We start from the raw sequence: 17,219 nt of genomic DNA, 5'->3' as shown, positions 1-17,219 counted from the left end.
GAGGAGAGGAGAGGAGAGGAGAGGAGAGGAGAGGAGAGGAGAGGAGAGGAGAAAAAAATCAGCATTCAAAAACCTTCAGTATGTGTAGATCACTGAAAACCACTGCACATTGCTGGGGAGACACATGGCTTCCAACCAGCTGAGCTTCAGTTTATTTGTCTGTAAAATGGATGGGAAGCAATGATCTCAATCTTTCCAACTCTGACATTTTAAGCAGCTATATCTGAATGTCTTTTGTCTTTGGAGAGATGGGAGTTTTTATGTAGCTAACACCAGAGGCCTTTCTCTAATTGTGAAGAGACATCCAAGCTCTTCTCATACAAGGCCATTTCTCCCTCCAGGAAGGTTTCCTATGGAAGCAGTGAGCTGGTGAGCTCTAAATAGGAAGTGGATGTCCACACAGCTCTTGCACATCTTAGATTATGCATCGGTAGAAGCACAAATGAAGAAAGCATCTTCTCCCCTTAGTTACAGAAATTCCATGTACTCATTTCTTCTAAGGAAAGAGGATTTTAAAGATGATAAAACCTAATTTCACCCAAAAATTCTGAAATTTGGCTGTGTTACTTAAGGAGGAAAAGAATAACTTAGAGTGGTTTCTTATTAATCATTTGAAGTAGATCGGAAAGGTAAGTGGGGGTCTTCAGAAAATGTACTAACCATGGGAGTTTCAAGAGGTAATGCTTAGAAAATTGAGTCCCATTTTGTTCGCACGCTTAGGGATTTTGAATAAATTACAAATGTCAAGAGTCATCTTCCAAAGTATACTGTGTAAAAGTTTTGGAAATACTGAGTTCCTTTCCTACGTACTGACATTCTTCTCTCCTAAATAAAGGACTTTTAAAACCTCAATAGATCTATTAGGAATTTATGATCTTCATGAAGATCGTTACAAGTTTTTCTCCATTTGTGTAAGCACAGTATGCTTTCAAGGGACTCGTACATTGTAGAAGATGGTTTGGGAAATGTTTTCCTTTAATTGATGACAAATGTACAATCTCAACCAAGAAGAATTGAGACAGAGTCGATTCACAGACTTCACAGCTATTCAAACAGAAGCCTTTACATCTTAAAACCCGATTACCTCTAAACAATAGACAATTTTCATTTATGGCTTACTTAGAAAAAAGTCATTATAAAACAGACTTCTTAATTTTGCCATAGTTTAGATTACCATATTCTTTCCACTCTGAAAAGTATGGTGCACAATTGTGGGGGAGGGTAGAAGTCAAAAGAGGAAGGAACAAAGCAGAAAAATACTTTTATTTTAAAGATCTAATTTCTTACTAACCAAGATTGTGACTGCAAAAGAACTTTCTGCTTGTGGTATGAGAGAACCCTTGGCTAGTTCAATCATAGTAACACAAATGACTAGAAATTATAAGTTTTAAGAATTTTCACAAAGAAATAACTATGGCCTAGATTTGGGGGAAATACCTTTGGGAGATACAGCTTAGGTTCCTCCAGAACATGAATAAAATAAGCTGAAGAATGGATGGAATTATTACCCTTTCCCTTGAGTCAAAAGCAATGATTCTGTGTCAACACCCAGCACAGTAAAGTAGTCTCAATTGTTCAACTGAAATCCATGGCTACTTGCTAACCCACACTGTTAAGCCTGTTATGCTAGCAGTAATTGTCAATATTCACAGCAAGAACCAGGTAAACACTTTAGCTTCAGCAAATTATGATGATTACACATCTCATAAGTGATTACACGCATCTGTGAGTGCTGTCATCACCTCCTGAGTGAGACCCTGTGCATTATGTCTACATGAAATGAGAATGCTGGTAACACGGGCTTAGAGACCAGACTTCCTAAGAGTGTACAGGTTGAAGGGTCACATACTGGGTGCTTGAAAGTTCATGATAACAATCAGAGTCCCTCTCCTCTAGGAGTATCATTAGCAAAATGTGGTTATTATCAGACAGAAGTAGGACTCTGAGGTCTAAGTCAGAGATCAAATATTAACTGCCTATTAATCCAGCGTGACACAACAGAAGAATGGAGATCATACTTTCCTAACACATATGGAAGTCTATTGAATAAAAAGAATAAAAATGACCTCAGATGGGCATGTGATATACAAACTGTATACAGTCTAATGGCAACAGTATAAAATTATGAAAAGATTCAAATGGCTTATGATAAAAAAATAATTGTTTTGATGCCTGAGACAAAATGTTCATAGTAATCTACTCACTAAAAACCTGAATATAATTCATAACAACATAATGGCATTTCCTTGTTGAGTGTAAAGGGGATACTTCAGAACTCCTATTCAAAATGTATATTTGCTAGTAATGAGGGGTTTTAAAAGGCGCATCTTCTTGCATGACCAAGAGTGCTCATTGTGACATGATCCTTGGAACTGGAGATGCAATCTAGGCCCACACAGTACAGATCAAAGCTAATTGGACTTTGTAGCAAGTGAACTCATGACCTAGACCTCATTAGCCATGATCTAATCAACTGAACTAGTGGCCACAGAAAATATGTGTTAGCACTAGACAGTTTCTTTGGAATCAGTTCTGCACTTAAACAGTTCTTACAATTTTAAAGAATCAACTTTAGAAATGATATTTTTCTATAGTTTTACAAGTGTATAAATTCATTTAACTCATATTTATTACATGGGATGGTTAAATGTATAAAAAAAAAAAGAACAAAGGGGCCAAGAAGATGGCTTAGCAGTCACAGGCTATGCCTGATATTCCCAAAAAACCAACATGGTAAAAGGAAAACAATCTATTCCCACAAGGTGCCCTTTTGTTTGTTCTTGATACTCACATACATATAAACAAACTAACAAATGCAAAAGCACAATATGAAATGTAGATGACAATGTAAAGAATTTAGGACAGAAAAATGCAAGCACAGCATTTACCAGCAATAATTAATCTTTGGGCCAAGTTCTTGATTGATTCATAAAGGGCTTCTGAGAGGCTATCTGCCACTCTAGCTCAAAGTCACATCCCTGTAAGTTGTAGAGCAACACCCCCTGAACTACTGTAAACCAGCACGAATGAGGAATGACTGTGACAGACTCTCTTAACATCTATCCTATGTACCCCTTTCCTTGGCCACCTAGCTTCTGTTACACAGACCTAAAAGATATGAACCCACACTCTTAGCTTCTGTGGCCACTCAGCACTCACTGTCAGAAGCAATGACAGCTAACAGCAGAGCTGCTTCTAGCAGCTTCTACAGAGATATTTATTTTCTCACAGAATACAGTTCAAGTGAGAAACATCTTTCTCATTTGGTATAAAGGCATACAGTAGTTTAAACTGGTTTAAATGTTAGAATCAAGGTGCAAGAGGCTCTGAACCTACCTAACAAATGGTGAACATCAGCTACACTATTAACTATGAAGAGAGCTGAATATCCACTAGAATAACAGAAACTTATTGACATTTTATAAATGCCAATGATCTAATAAATAAATACAAATAAAACCATCAAGCAGCAAGTACCTGTTCAGGGACATTTCTTCTCAGTATCAAAAATCACTATAGGGCATTCATCACACACTAGATGGAAAACAACGGGTGCTGCTGCCTTGCATAGAGGTAGGCAAGCTGACTGTGGAAGAGCAGCTGGTCCAAGCCAGAGTGAAACGCTGTTCTATGAGGAGGATCACTGTAGACTGGATGGGGTAGGGAGGAGCTGGAAAGGCAGAAGAATGTGCCCAGGTGATATTTCAATGAAAAATATATTCAATTCACAGAAATATAATGGTACCTCCAGTAATCAAAGGTGGTACCTGAAACAGGTGAGAAGTACGGAGAGATGGAAAAAGAAGAAGAATGCCAGGGGAAATGTGTTTACTTTCAGGTAATTAGGGTGTTCCATGGCAGGGGTATTGTGGACTGATTTAGTAACTAATGAACAAACAGAACATATGGAAATCTAGGTAAGATGCTGGATTAGAAGCTGATTCTGGGTGAATGGATAAATAAACTTCTATTAGAAGGCTAGGGGTGCACCACTCTGCCAAGATGCCCACACCAAAGGCCCATACTGTATACACCTAAACTCCCCTCTAAGCAGGGTTCTGCCACTGCCTCAGCACTCACTACTGCTGCCTGTGAGCAGACAGGATCAGAGTAAGCAGACTGTGGCCTAAGGATTCTGAAAGAAAGCAATGTAAGCTCACAAAATTCTTCTCTTCTGCATTGGCACACTGTCTGAATTATTGAGACTCTCTGTCCTACCCAACCTGTAGAAACGAATACAAATGACAGGGGAGAGGAAACATTACATCATCATAATGAGGAAAAATAACCCAATACATAATAGCTGCTATTCTCATGTTATTATTTATTTTTATATCATTTTTCAATTCTTGGTTGCTCAATTTTTCCTATAATTTTAATTTTTATTAGTATTTTAAAATTACTGAGCTGTGTTCTAAAAACTATCTTACAAAAAAGAAAAGACTTCAAAGTTTGGCCTTTCCTTTTCTTGAACTACAAACATCTTCTCTCTACTTCCAGATCTACGGTACTCTACCTGTATGGTTCAATGTACACACATTTTTACCCATTCACAGTCTACCCCTTATATACTTTCCCAATCACTTGTTATCTACCTACACAGCAATAGTGACAGTCCCGCATTTAAAAAAATCTACAAACTTCATTTTCCCCAATGCCGCTATTTCTGAATCTAATGAGGGACACTAGAGTGTCCTACTGAAAGCAATGTCAACAGAGCCAGTAAGGCTCTGGGGAAGCACAGCCATTTCTTACCACAACCAAATGAAAGTAGAAACTACAGTTTACAATAAACACTTCTATCCAGCTTTCTGAAGGACTCACAAAAAAACAAATCAAAACAAAATATTAGGAAAAGTAAAGTAAATCAAGAAGACACATCCATCCCAACAGATGCATAAAATACAACAGAGAAATGCACACAAAGAATGAGACCACTCACCATAGCACACCCGCAACCTCTCGACTCCACAGAACTACAAAAAAGACACTAAGGTAGCTAAAATATCAGAGAAAGAATTAAATAAAAAAAAATCAATGGCCATAAAGGCCACTCAGTTAAACAGATGAACAAAATACAGGAATCCATTCAGAATGCAGACAAGAAACCACAGTGGATTAAAATGGCTGGAAACTTGGAACTAAAATTTTAAAAACATGGAGGAAAAAAAAATCAACCAAGAAATTGAGACACTGAGGAAGAACCAAACAGAAGCAGTGGAAATATATATCAATCAATTTTAATGCAATATTTAAAAAGAATGCTTCATGAACAGAATAAAGATAAAAATGAATTTCAGAGACCATTAAGTCAAAGTGACAATACATTCAAAAACATATTTTTAAATATTAATGGGACTGATCAAAGCTTATGAAAAGTCTGACAGCACTAAAGAGGCCAAATCTAAAAATCCATGAGATAGAAGGATTTGAGAGGGAGTCAAAAGGTACAGACAATATATTCAATCAAATAACAGTACATTTCCTGAAACCGTAAGAGTACAGGAGTGGGGGCATTACAACTAAGAGGACTTTAGAACTGTAAACAGGACCAGATAAGACAATACCACAGCTCTTCAGTGAAGATGTTCAAAATAGAAAGCAAAATCCATATAAAATGTCAATCATAGACAAAACACAAGTGTGGGAATAATATCACATGTAGCATCAAACCCCCTAAAATTAGAAAAGCACAGAATGATTTTTATATTTATCTACCTACCTATTTACCGACCTATTATCTACCTATCTATCTATCTCCATCTATCCAGCCAGCTACCTCTCAAGTTTTGGATTTAAGTAATTTTCAACCAAGGTCAGTAAAGCAAGCAAAGTTATTTTAACACTGACAAGAATGGAAAAATAAGATGATTACATGACAAACAAAAACTAGGGCAAAATATGAAAACCAAAGCAGTTACTCATGAAAACACAGCAAACACTATATTCCATGAGAAGAACCGATTAACCAAGGAAAGCAAGAAGAGTTAATCACGTCCACCATAGCAGACCAGCAAGTGTCTAAAACTAACAGAGGAGGAAGAAGAAAACCAGAAAAAAATCAAACCAGCCACAAAATCACTAGAAATAGCTCAGTCCCTAAAAATAATAAACTTATGGCAAACAGCCTAACTCACCAACTATAAACAACCTGAATTTTAAAAATATTTTGGCTATCTGCTGCCTAAGAAACACATGTAGCTAGGAAAACATGCAAAGAGACCCAAAGGATGCAGGTAAATGCAAGCTGTGAGAAGCTGGTACAATGACTCTCATACCTGGAAAAACAGACTCTGAACTAGAAATTGTCAGAAGAGATAAAGAAAGCTAGTATTACTATTAATAACAGGAACAATTTTTCAAGAAGATAACATCTATAAATAATTATCTGTCCAATCTTACAGCTTCAGTTTCATAAAACAAATAGTACAGGTATAACAACAACAGGGCAAGCAGGTTCTCATACACAATAACAGTGTGAAACTTTGATACTCAATTAGCAAATGTATGTAAGTATTATAATAAAAATAATAGCAGAGAAACTTCAGAGCTATATTATGCCATAAACAAATAGGATTTTATAGATATCTACCAAATATTCTAATCAACAGAGAGGGACCACATGCTCTTGTCAGTAGTTTGTACAATGTTCTCTAAATCTGACCAGATTTGGGGGCCATAATATAAGCCTTAAATACAAGAAAGTTTTAACACATTCCTCTATCTCATCAGACAACAGTGGAGTAAAGCTAGATAGAAATCAGCCTCAGAGAAAACTCAGAGATAACAAACACTTGGGGACTGAACAATATGCTTCTGGATGCACAGTAGGAAACTAAAGAAATCAGTATATTTAAAGATTCCTAGAATCAAATAAAACAAAACTGTATCAGGCAAAACCGACTGGACACAGCAACAGAAGTCCCGAAAGGACAGTTTCTTATCTCTAACTTATCACCTAAAAAGGCAGCCCCCCAACAAATAACACAGGGATACACGTCATCATTCTGAAAATCAAGAGCCAACCCAAACTCAGTACATGTGAAAAACTAAAGACTAGATGGGGTACAAATTAGTAATATAGAGGCTTAAAGAACGAAGCACAGAACAGATGAAACAAAGATGATTCACTGAAAGATTAGTAATAAGATTGACAACCCCCTAACCAAACTAACAAAAAAGAGATGACCTAAATTAATAAAATTACAGATAAAATAGAAATTCTTACAAGAGACTTCAACAAAATATTGAAGATCATTAAGAAACATGTTGAATCTGATAAATAATTTTTATTTGGAGTTATATACTTTAAATCAGCAATACCTTTTCTGTACATCAATAACAAATTTGTTGAAAAATTGAAAAAGATATCCCAACTAGGATAGCTTATAAAAACAAAAAGTTAGTACCTTGTAGTAAACCTAACAAAGGTGAAAAAGCTTTGCGATGTGTTTTTAAGACACTCAAAAAGGAGGTTGAAGAAGACACTGGATGGTGGAAAGATCATCCATCCTAAAGCAGAACTGGCTCTATTACCAAAAGTAAGACAAAGATTAGTGCAATCACCATCAAATTGCGAGAGATTCTTCACACAAGTCAGAAAAAAAAGCCTTGAAATTTATATGAAAACGAAAAAGGCCAAAATATTTTTTTTTCGATAAGAAAAGACTACTTTATGTAACCATTCTTATTACAAATTAATTATTTATAAGTTAACTCATCACAAAGAACCTTAATTCATCAAGTTAGTTAATATATTTAAGAAAATTTCAGCATATATCCTTGTGGTATGATGCAGCGTCTTTTGGGTATATGTCCGGGAGTGGTATAGCTGGATCTTCAGGTAGAACTATTTCCAATTTTCTGGGGAATCGCCAGATTGATTTCCAGAGTGATTATTCAAGTGTGAAATCTCACCAGCAATGGAGGAGTGTTTCTCTTTCTCCACATCCTTGCCAGCATCTGCTGTCACTTGAGTTTTTGATCTTAGCCATTCTGACCGGTGTATGGTGGAATTTCAGGATCATTTTGATTTACATTTTCCTGATGACCAAGGATGTTGAACATTTCTTTTTTTTTTTTTTTATTTTTTTATTGGATGTTTTATTTACATTTCATATGTTGTCCCCTTACCCCATCCCCCACCCACCCAGGAACCCCCAATCCCCTCACACCTCCTCCTTCTTCTTTGTGGATGTAACCTCTATCTACCCCCCCACTCCCACCTCCCCACCCTCAAAACTCCCACCCCCTGGGGCGTCCAGCCTTCATGAGGTCAAGGATCTCATCTTCCACCTGTGCCCAGCAGGGCCCTCCACTCTTATATATTCAGCTAAGGCCCTGGATCCCTCCATAAGTGCTCCCAGGCTGGTGGTTTAGACCCTGGGAGCTGTGGTTGGTTGGTATTGTTGCTCTCCTCATGGGGCCACAAATCCTTTCAGCTCCTTCAGTCTTCACTCTAACTCCTCCATTGAGAACCCCATGATCACTTCAATGGCTAGTTGTGAGCATCTGCCTCTGAATATGTCAGACTCTTGAAGACCTCTGAGGAGACATCCATATCAGGCTCTTATCAGCATGCACTTCCTGACTTCCACATCAGCATCTACCTTTGGTGACTGCACATGGGATGGATACTCAGGTGGAAAGGTCTTCAGACGGCCCCTCCTTCAGTTTTTGTCCCTCGCTTTGTCTCCATATTTGCTCCCTTGAGTATTTTGTTGCTCCTTCTAAGAAGGACCGAATCACCCCCACTTGGTCTTCCTTCTTTATGGACTTCATGTGGCCTGTGAGTTGCATCTTGGGCATTTTAAGGTTCTGGGCTAATATCCAATAATCAGTGAGTGAATACCATGTGTGTTCTTTTGTGATTGGCTTACCTCACTCAGTATGATAATTTCTAGTTCCATCCATTTACCTAGGAACCTCTCAAATTCATTGTTTTTAATAGCTGAGTAATACTCCATTGTGTAAATATACCACATTTTTTTAATCCATTCCTCAGTTGAAGGACATCTGGGTTCTTTCCAGCTCCTGGCTATTATAAATAAGGCTGCTATGAACATAGTTGAGCATATGTCCTTATTATATGTTCGAGCACCTTCTGGGTATATGCCTAGGAGTGGTATAGCTGGATCCTCGGGTAATGCTATGTCCAATTTTCTGAGGAACCACCACACTGATTTCCAAAGTGGTTGCACCATCTTGCAGTCCCACCAACAATGGAGGAGTGTTCCTCTTTCTTCACACCCTTGCCAGCATCTACTATCACCTGAGTTTTTAATCTTAGCCATTCTGACTGGTGTGAGATGGAATCTCAGGGTTGTTTTGATTTGCATTTCCCTGACGACTAAGGATGCCGAGCATTTCTTTAGGTGCTTCTCGGCCATTCGAGTTTCTTCTGTTTGGCCAAAATATTTTAAGCAGAGAGTAAAGTATAGAAGGTGTCAGAATATCAGAATAATTGACTTGCAATTATACAAAGAACCATAGTGACAAAGAAAGACTAATAGACAAAAAAGAAGGAAGGAAAGAAAGGAAGCAAGGAAAGAAGGAAGGAAGGAGGGACAGAGGGAGGGAAGGAGGGAGGGAGGGAGGGAAGCAGGCAGACAAATAGGCCAACCTAGCAAACTCAAGAGAGTGCCCATTGAAAACCTCATATAGCTATAGCACCTACTTTAACAATGTTGTCCAAAGCATACCTGGAGAAACAGATATCCCATTCAATAAATGGTGGGGGCAAAACTGGATATTTACCTGTAGAAAATGCAATTAAAAGTTTATCTGTTCTCCTGAATTAAATATTGGCCTATAGGTAGAGAAAAGACATTGATCCAGTAGCTGAAATGCTGAAACAGCTGAAAAGGAATATTTCAAATTACAGTTATAGGCAAAATATTCCTGAACAAGGCACAGAGCATAACCCTATGAACTGATACATGGGATCTGAATATGACTCCAACAACACAGGAAATAACCCTGAACAAAAGCAACAAATGGAATTGAAAAGACCTCTTGTTTACAATTGTATAATTGCAAATTGCTCTTTCTAATGCTATGAAGAACTAAGTTGGAATTTTGATGGGGATTGTATTGAATCTGTAGATTGCTTTTTATTATATTAATCGTGCCAATCCATGAGCATGGGAGGTCTTTCCATCTTCTGAGATCCTCTTCAGTTTCTTAGACTTGTAGTTCTTGTCATACAGGTCTATCACTTGCTGGTTAGAGTCACACCAAGGTATTTTGTATTATTTGTGAGTATTGTGAAAGGTGTCATTTCCCTAATTTCTTTCTCAGCCTGTTTATCCTGTGAGTAGAGGAAGGCTACTGATTTAATTTTATATCTAGTCACTTTGTTGAAGTTTTTTTATCAGCTGTAGGAGTTCTCTTGTGGAAGTTTTGGGGTCACTTAAGTATACTATCATATCATCTGCAAATAGTGATATTTTGACTTCTTCCTTTCCAATTTCTATCCCTTTGACCTCCTTTTGTTGTCTAATTACTCTGGCTAGGACTTCGAGTACTATATTGAATAGGTAGGGAAAGAGTGAGCAGCCTTATCTAGTCCCTGATTTTAGTGGGATTATTTCAAGTTTTTCTCCAATTAGTTTGATGTTGGCTACTGGTTTGCTGTATATAGCTTTTCCTATGTTTAGCTACGGGCCTTGAATTCCTCAACTTTTCAAGACTTTTACCATGAAGGAGTGTTGAATTTTGTCAAATGCTGTCTCAGCATCTAATGAGATGATCATGTGGGTTTTTTTCTTTGAATGTGTTTAAATACTGGATTATGTTGATGGATTTCCTTATATTAAACCATCCCTGCATCCCTGAGATAAAGCATATTCGATCATGATGGATGGTTATTTTGATGTGTTCTTGGATTTGGTTTTTGAGAACATCCTTAGTCATCAGGGAAATGCAAATCAAAACAACCCTGAGATTCGACGACATACCAGTAAGAATGACTAAGAAAAAAACCTCAAGTGACAGCAAATGCTAGCGAGGATATGGAGAAAGAGGAACATTCTTCCATTGTTGGTGGGATTGCAAGCTGGTACAACCACTCTGGAAATCAGTCTGGCGGTTCCTCAGAAAATTGAACATAGTACTACCTGAGGACCCAACTATACCCTGGGCATATACCCAAAAGATGCTCAAACATATAACAAGGACATATGCTCCACTACGTTCAAAACAGCCTTATTTATAATAGCCAGAAGCTGGAAAGAACCCAGATGTCCTTCAACAGAGGAATGGATACAGAAAATGTGGTACATTTACACAATGAATTACTATTCAGCTATTAAAAACAATGACTTCATAAAATTCTTAGGCAAATGGATGCAACTAGAAAATATCATCCTGAGTGAGGTAACCCAATCACAATAGAACACATATGGTATGCACTCACTGATAAGTGGATACTAGCCCAAAAGCTCAGAATACCCAAGATACAATTCACAGACCACATGAAGCTCAAGAAGGAAGATCAAAGTTTGGATGCTTCTTCAGTCCTTCTTAGAAGGGGGGACAAAATACTCACGGGAGGAAATGCGGAGAAAAAGTGTGGAGCAGAGACTGAAGGAAAGGCCATCCAGAGACTGTCCCCTACCCCCGGGATCTACCTCATATACAGACACCAAACTCAGACACTATTGTGGATGCCATGAAGTGCTTGCTGACAGGAGCCTGATATAGCTGTCTCCTGAGAGACTCTTCCAAAGCCTGACAAATATAGAGGCAGATGCTCTCAGCCAACTGTTGGACTGAGCATGCGGTCCCCAATGGAGGAGTGAGAAAAAGGATTGAAGGAGCTGAAGGGGTTTGGAACCCAATAGAAAGAACAACAATATTAACCAACTAGACACCCCAGAGCTCTCAGGGACTTAACCACCAACCCAAGAGTACTTAGCAGAGGAGGCCTTGTTGGACATCAATGGAAGGAGAGGTCCTTAGTCCTGGGAAGGCTCAATGCCCCAGTGTAGGGGAATGCCGGGGCAAGGAGGCAGGAGAGAGGGGTTGGGGGGTGGGGGAATCACCCTCACAGAAGCAGGGGGAAGAGGGATATGATAACAGGTTTCAGGATGGGAAACCAAGCAAGGGGATAACATTTGAAATGTAAATAAATAAAATATCCAAGAAAAGAAAAAAAAAGACCTCTTGGAAAGCCAAGAGACTCTCAGCAGAATGGATAGCCTACAGATTGGTGGAAAACACCTGCCACTTTGTAGAATATATAAAGAATTACATGCACACAAATCTTAGCATTTCCTTTTTCTAACAGCAAGTAAATGGAATTAGTCTATATAGCCCATTGAAATATGGTAAATATACATAACAGGATTTTATTCAGCCATAAAGAATAGTGTGCTATAAAACTTATAGGAAAATGGGTAAATCTGGACACTATTATATCAACTAAAGTAACATAGCCTTGGAAAGAAAAATATTGCACATGCTCTCTCTTATGCAGATCCTAAGCTTTATTTTTAATTGATTTTTCTGCATATGAATGTCTTGGTTCCATGTATTTTTGCATACCTAGTGACTGCCAAGGCCAGAAAAGGCCATTCCTTTGTGATACAAGTTATAGATGATTATGGGCTGTCACATGGGCTCTGACACATGGTTTCTGAGAATCAAATCCAGATCCTCTGGGAAGGAGCCATTACTCTTAACTGCTAAGCCCTCTCTTCAGCCCCTGCTTCATATTCATATGGGTGTGGGAGTATACACAGAACCATAAAACTAGGAAGGGGATAGGAAAGAAAACTGTGTGAGACGCAATGCAGATACATGTGCTAAGAAAAGAGCAAAGGGCTACCACATATGGAAAGATACAAGGAGGGCATCATGGGGAAAAGAATTGGGAACTTTGACAAAAACAAATTATGTTTGAAATGCCACAATGAGACCAACTTTGTATTCTAATTTACAAAACAAAAAGAACGAGACAAAAGAGAAGCTTTCTTTACATTTCCCACTATCATGTTCCAGACCTCAGGTCAGGAACATTAAATATATCCTGAAATCCTCTGACAATGAATTTGATTAGAGTATATCCCACCTCCATAAATGAATAATAGAAAGTTCAGAATATAATACTAATACATATTTAAACCAAATCTAAGCCTTTAGTCATAATAATATGATGAGTAACTTCAAATGGACTCCATTACATATGCTTGTCTTCTTACAGTTACTGCAGTGGGTAAAATCTAGGCACTCTGAGAACTCAAAGGCTGGTATCACTGGCATCAATGGAAGCACCAATGGAAAGAAGCGAAGACAGAAGAGTTATCTTGAGGAGCAGCCATACTGCAGTGAAGTATACGCCCCAAACTACAAGGCCATGAGGAGTGCAATTACTGCTGGGATGCTCAGGACACTGCAGGAGGACATACACTCTAGGGATGCACAGGGCATGGAAACCAGAGGGCTAGAGTAACACACAGAGAGACCTAAATTTACTTTGGTACAGTCAGAAACTGTCGACTAACAAAAATCCAGTCTGTATCACTTCTGACAACCTGGAGCACTTTTTAGTTTCTTCATTTATAATAATACAGTAACTTTCAATACAGTGGCTGCAAAAAACCAATAAATATGCAAAGTGCTACTATTGTTGATGCTAAGGATACAAGGCAGTTGGGAAGGTTGACTTGAGTAGGGAAATAAGATTTGTGGAAGATCATCCCTTTTATATAGATTAAACTGTGTGGAAGTCTATATATGATTTTATACAAATTTACAGATAAATACAAACCTCATATGTAGCCAGCTTAACATTTAAAAATCACAGATGTTAAGACATTATTAAAACATGGACATCATTAACAAGAAATACAAGTTTTTCTCAATTTAGGAAAAATTGTTAAAGCACACCAGTTTGAATAATTTAAAATATTCTGGGAAGGCTAAGTGAGAAGAAAATACAGATATTTTTATTAATAAACATAGATAAACCTCTAAATATCAGCTTAATTTAAATAACTCTGTCACATTAAAACAAAAATAAAGTAAGTGTCAGAAATCATTCCAACAATCCCAGGACTAGAGGCTGTACTAGAAAGTACAGTATTTCTCTTAGTTGGGGGAAGCAATCAGATGTCAGCATCCAACTTACATTGCTCCATTGGTATAGACTGTATCACTTCCTTCCACATACTGCACCTGAGCTGGGTAGACATGTTGGACCTGCTGAACTGTCTGTACCTGCTGCACCTGAAAAACAAACATGAGAACCTTGGTTAAGTGGGATACATAGAAAGGGTACACATCATTAGAGCCACGGCAAAGGGAAGATACAAAGGGTACACCACATTAGATCCATGGTGAGCAGAAGACACAAAGGGTACACCACATTAGATCCATGGTGAGCAGAAGACACAAAGGGTACACCACATTAGATCCATGGTGAGCAGAAGACACAAAGGGTACACCACATTAGACCTATGGCGAGAGGTAGATCTTAAAAGCCTACATTGCATTAGGTCCATGGTAAGTGGTAGGAATAGGAAGAGTACACCACATAAGATCTATTTCAAATATTTCTCCAGAATACTGACCAACAGGAGATGGCTAGCATTAAAATCTCTTAGGTTTACAGTACTTTCAGGTTAAGAAACTTTGTCTAGATCAACTATAGGACATACACAAATAATGCTGTAATTTTCTTCTCAGTGTGCACACATACATAAACATACACATGTTTAATGTTCTGAAAGTTTCTCACTGATTTTGATGGCTTATGAAATTCTACGCCATTTTAATTTTTAAACTAAAGCTAAGTTTATTTTTAATTAAAAACCATCATCTCAGTCCATATAATGTTACTTGTATATTTATTTTTTTTCTTGTGGCTGAGCATTTGGTATTGGATAGGAAATTGATGATCTCTTTAGCCCTAAAATATATATAGAAAAGGAACATTCTATGGACTCAGCAGGTTGCATTTTATACATTTAGGAATACATTCACATGTATACATAGTCAAAATCAATTAAAGAAAAAGAGGTCATAAATTTGAAAAACAGCAAGGGCAAGTTACATAGAAGGGGTTGTAGGGAACATACAGAAGTTAAGAAATGATATAATTGTATTATAATCTCAAAAAATAAAACATTACAACAAAAATCTAATACAAAAATTTAAACACTCAAATGTTTAAAATTACCTTAATTTTCATGCACTCATTTTTTAAATAACTATCGCCATTCCTTTTCTTTTTACTCCCTGCCCAACCCTCCACCACACATGCGCGCGCGCACACACACACACAGGATTAGTAAAAGCAATTCTAGGATTGTTTTCCCTTTACATATGCTGTTTTCTTTATTTATGGAGGAAAGGCATATGGATCTTGGAAAACATTATACTTCCACCATGTGCATTCTAGAAACACACTCAGGTTATCAGGCTTAATAGTAAGAACCCTTTCCCACTGAGCCACCTCATGGACCACAGTTTGTTATTTCTAAGAAATGAAAATTATTTCAAAGATTTATTTCTAATAATTATATACATGCATGCCTATGTGAAGGTGTTCACGAAGCCAGAATACTACTTTAAACTCCAAACTGGAGTTATAGTTGTAAGCCTTCCTCTACAGGTGATAGGGATCAAACTCAGATCCGCCACAAGGCAGAGTGCATGTTAACCACTGATCCCTTTCTCTAGTCCCAAGAGATCAAAATTCTTTAAAGCAGTAACAACTCCATCATATCATCTGAAGTTCATCATTCCAGTGACCTTTGCAATATGTGTCTGTTCAAATAAAGACACTAACACGTTTCCCACAGTACAACAAGGCACCTCACACCTTAATTAATCAAAGTTTCCCATTCTTTTTTGCCTCTTCTCCTCTAGAGGAGAAAGATGGGTCCTTTACTTAAAAGGCTTTCTGGCATTCTAGACTCGGTGAACAGCATCACTAAATTTTCTGCTATGTGTTTTAACATGTCATATAAATTGGTGATTAAAATAGAGAGACGGCATATTGTTCCACTGATGACACATGGGTTCCCAGAGTCTATCTCGAGCACTCACACTCACCTATAACTCCAGCTACGGACGATTAAGTGCCTCAGGCCTCCAAGGGCACCTGCTCCCATGCACTCATATTCCCACCCCAACCCCTACACACACACACAGGATTAAAAATCACTTAGAAACCTAGAGATGGAAGAAGTTCCATTTTGAGAAGCTGAGAGCTTCCTATTGCACCCGTCCTTTGGCTTATAATGAAGCTATCTGCAATATCAAGTTTGGTCTAAAGGGTTGGGCAGCTTTAACAAGATTCTTTAGGCTAACGACTTATTTATCTTCCTGAGAATTCTAGTAATCATCAAAGGCTACTTTCTAGAAAAAAATGTTAATAAAAGTTGTGAGCTTGTGGTAGCTAATATTTTCTGTCATTTTCTTATTAAGAGATTTCTATAAAAATCTAACCAGCAGAATGTCTGCTGTCTGTCAAACAGTCTCCTAGAAATGTCCGCATAAATAAAACTATCATGATACCAGGATCAGAGGACATGTAAACATGGAAGGGAAAATGTCTACAGCATACATTTTCATTCTCTTAGATGTCCCAGATAACTTATTAGTAAAAGACATACCACTGTTATTTGGTTCTTCTAGTATTATAAATACTTCCATTCCTCATAATCTTTAAGGGTTTGCTTCTTCTGTTTTTAAATTCCTCATTATTTAAATAATGTTGTACATGTTTTCAGAGAGTACATTTTCTTGTAGATTTTACATACATTTGTGTCTATGGATTTTCATGATATATATATAAGTATATGCCTGTTTTCTTAAGAAAACACCAGTTATCAATATAATATATTTGATAGTTTTTATAATTCTAGAATAAGGTAATTTTTAAAATGAAAATTCTCTCATTACTTTTATTATCAAACTTACAAAACCTATATGCATTGTTTTTCCCTAAATTTAATATTGTAATCTGCTTATTAATATATTTTACAATTTCCTATGTGTTGGAGTCCTTTCTTACTGGTTTATGGTAGTTATTTTTATTTCAAACACTGTATTAAATATTGAAGATTATTTATTCAAATATAAAACTAGATTTTTCCCTTCCTTTATATTATTTGCTCCAAGTAATAATCTATCTGTCTCTCTTCAAAGGTGGCTAGATATAACATGTATATGTATATGTATATGTATATGTATATGTATATGTATATGTA

General features: G+C 37.3%; 1 protein-coding gene across 1 annotated transcript in view; it reads right to left on the bottom strand.

Moving 5' to 3' along the window:
* The window catches only part of Rfx3 (regulatory factor X3), a 142,919-nt gene that overhangs the window by 101,881 nt on the left and 23,819 nt on the right, over window positions 1-17,219 (bottom strand). The window contains exon 2 of the mRNA XM_028764064.1: window positions 14,132-14,229. Coding sequence (XP_028619897.1) covers window positions 14,132-14,229 — 98 coding nt within the window. The remainder of the gene's footprint in view (window positions 1-14,131; window positions 14,230-17,219) is intronic.

This window comes from Grammomys surdaster, unplaced genomic scaffold (assembly GCF_004785775.1).
Source record: "Grammomys surdaster isolate TR1022 unplaced genomic scaffold, NIH_TR_1.0 141, whole genome shotgun sequence".
Taxonomy (NCBI): Eukaryota; Metazoa; Chordata; class Mammalia; order Rodentia; family Muridae; genus Grammomys; species Grammomys surdaster.
This window is presented reverse-complemented; position numbering and strand designations above follow the sequence as displayed.